The 3086-nt window shown below is 50.2% G+C and overlaps 1 protein-coding gene across 1 annotated transcript in view; it reads left to right on the top strand.

The window, feature by feature from the left end:
* Positions 1-576: 576 nt before the first annotated feature.
* Positions 577-3086, top strand: part of Was (Wiskott-Aldrich syndrome) — a 9675-nt gene continuing 7165 nt past the window's right edge. Inside the window, exons 1-6 of the mRNA XM_005352810.2 lie at positions 577-748; positions 1058-1198; positions 1717-1803; positions 1911-2013; positions 2130-2171; positions 2264-2317. Of these exons, the coding sequence (XP_005352867.1) occupies positions 617-748; positions 1058-1198; positions 1717-1803; positions 1911-2013; positions 2130-2171; positions 2264-2317 (559 nt within the window). The 5' untranslated portion in view covers positions 577-616. The remainder of the gene's footprint in view (positions 749-1057; positions 1199-1716; positions 1804-1910; positions 2014-2129; positions 2172-2263; positions 2318-3086) is intronic.

Below are 3086 nucleotides of genomic sequence, written 5' to 3'. Positions count from 1 at the left end.
CAGAATGAGGTTGAAAAGAAGAAAGTAATTAGGGAGCTACAGGAGGCAAGAGTAAAGGATGAGGAAATGAGTCATGGGCTTATATGTTGTTGGCAATGTTCAGTGCTGGAGATGGGTTCACCATGCCACGGAAAGGGAAAGCTGTAATGCAATGACCCTTTCACACCTGGAGCCTTGGACTCAACCCCAGGTCAACCTGGTGCTTTGGGGAGGAAGGAGGCCTTGTGACTATGCTCACTCTGTGCAGCCAGCCCTGTAGGAGTGCTCCAGATGGCTTAGCTCTCAGTACCACCTAAAGCAAGGCAGATCTGAACCTGTCAGAAGAAGATGGTGAGAGAGAGAGAGAGAGAGAGAGAGAGAGAGAGAGAGAGAGAAAGAGAGAGAGAAGGAAAGAAGAAGAAAGAAGCCCTGAGCTAATTACAAACATGGTTCTAGTCAGGCAAATGGAGAATGACCCAAACCAGTCCTAGGGAGGAGGATAGGCCCTCTGGGGGCCCCTGGAGGACTTGTTTCCCTTGTGGTTTATTGCACTTCCTGTTCCCTTGCTCACTGCGGAAGTTCCTCTTCTTACCCTGCACCCAGAGCTTAGCAGAAGAGGACTGGGGCAGAAGGCACCATGAGTGGTGGCCCTGTAGGAGGCAGGCCTGGGGGTCGAGGGGGACCAGCAGTTCAGCAAAACATTCCTTCCAACCTCCTCCAGGACCATGAGAACCAGCGACTCTTTGAGCTGCTTGGCCGAAAATGCTGGGTGAGTTGAGGATCTCCTGGTCCTCCCAATCTCCCTCCCTTTCCTCCTCTTCCTCTCCCTTCTGCCTCCTCCTCTTACCCATACTTCCCTGCTCCTTCTTCTTCCCATCATCCCTCTTTTCCCTTTCCCCCATCTCCTCCCCCAGAATTCACTTACCATAGTTTGTGGATCCCAGGACTATCATGATATCTCCTCACCTCCCTCCTGGCTATAACTTTTCCCCACAAGCTCATGACAGCCTTGGGCAAGCAGGGACCAGGCCTGGTTACCCATGAACAGACTCCGCTGACCACTGCTCTCCCATCCTAGACACTGGCCACTGCAGTTGTTCAGCTGTACCTGGCACTGCCCCCTGGAGCTGAGCACTGGACCATGGAACACTGTGGGGCTGTGTGCTTCGTGAAAGACAACCCTCAGAAGTCCTACTTCATCCGCCTTTATGGTCTTCAGGTGACTCCAGGCCCCACTGGATAGGAAAGCTAGTTTCCAACCTGCAAAACCAGTTTTTGGCCATAGCCCCAAGCCCTTGTTCATATCAGAGCTCCAGAGCCAAAGACCAATACAGTCCCGAGTAGTGTTTTCTCATTCCAGGTGAGGTGACTGAGCTTAGAAGGTCCATCTCAAGATCCTGATCTGCTCCACAAATTCCCCAGAGCACCACATTCTATCTGAGCCTCGGCCTCAATCTCTTCTAAATCCAACATGTTGAATATGCTTAGGCCTAGACTCTTAAAGTTGATCCCTCAACTCCTACAAATAGGCCTCAGATTCCAGACCTTAATCTCTCAGGTCAATGTCCGCATCTAAGACTCTACCCCAATCTTCTGTAGCAGACACCTAGACCCCAGACTCTGCTACTGAGCTGGAGATCTCTGACTAAGACTCTAGGACACTAAATCTGGACACTAGACTTCCTGATCAGCAAACAAAGGTCTGCCATCCATGCCCCCTACCCTGCCTCTCTACAGGCTGGTCGGCTGCTCTGGGAACAGGAGCTGTACTCACAGCTGGTCTACTTCACTCCCACCCCCTTCTTCCACACCTTTGCTGGAGATGTAAGTGACCAGCCTAGTCCTGGGTTGCAGCTGGGGTGTGGGGAGGTGATGAGAAAGTCTGGGGGGTAGGGAGTGCTACAAGGTTGCTGACCCCAAGGCATATATAGGACTGCCAAGTAGGACTGAACTTTGCGGATGAGAGTGAAGCCCAGGCCTTCCGGTCCTTGGTGCAGGAGAAGATACAAAAAAGGAATCAGAGGCAAAGTGGAGGTAAGAAGCCTTGCTGGGGGTTGAGAAGATAGCTTAGGCAGAAGTGAGTACATGGCCGGGAGGCTCGAAAAGCCCCTCTCATGGATCTGGCTCTCAGTCCGCCCATTTAATCACAGAAAGACGCCAGCTACCACCACCACCAGCACCGACCAATGAAGGTGAGTCCTCTAGTTCAAGTAGAGGTTATAAGGAACTACCCCAGAAACCTGGGGCAAGACTGTGAGATCTTAACTCATTCTATTTTCCCCAGAGAGAAGAGGAGGGCTCCCACCTCTGCCCCCGCATCCAGGTGGAGACCATGGGGGTGAGTGGTGATGCTCATGTCTCTGCAGAGATGGTGGGAAGTTAGTTCATGGATGAGTAGATATGTAAAGCGGTGGCTGGCTGGCTGGGTGGATGAGTGGAGAGATGAGAACATTGATGGAGGCGGCAGGCAGATGAACTGATGATAGATTATAGATGAAAAGGTGAGTGGGTATTTGGGTAAGTGGGTGAATACTTAACTTGCATTCAAGTAATGAATGAATGCTCAGTGAATTAATGAATGGGTATGTAAATGGATGAATAGTGAAAAATGAAATAAATGAGAGCTGGTGAGATGGCTCAGCACCTGTCACTGAGCCTGGAGACCTGAGCTCTATCCCCAGGTCTTCAGGTTCTATATAAAGCTGACCTCTGACCTCCACACATGTGCCATGCATGCATACAATACACACTCATACCAAATACCTATACACACACAAACATGAGATTAAATGACATAATATTCTATCCAAGAAAGATTAGGTGATTAGATGAATGAATAATTTAATAAGCCATTTATCCAACCAGCCAGAGAATGAACAAGCAAGTGCTTGAACGATAAGCATACATGAATCGTGACTGAATGATTTTGGGGATCCATCCACCTCTCCCTGGGCCTTGCTTAGACCCCTGTCATCCATTTCCTCCATGACCATCAAACATATATAATAATTCCTCAGCCGGGCGGTGGTGGCGCACGCCTTTAATCCCAGCACTCGGGAGGCAGAGGCAGGCGGATCTCTGTGAGTTCGAGTCCAGCCTGGTCTACA

This window comes from Microtus ochrogaster, chromosome 10, assembly GCF_000317375.1.
Source record: "Microtus ochrogaster isolate Prairie Vole_2 chromosome 10, MicOch1.0, whole genome shotgun sequence".
NCBI classification, from domain to species: domain Eukaryota; kingdom Metazoa; phylum Chordata; class Mammalia; order Rodentia; family Cricetidae; genus Microtus; species Microtus ochrogaster.
Note: the sequence above shows the minus strand (reverse complement) of the source record. Positions and strands in the feature narration are given on the sequence as shown.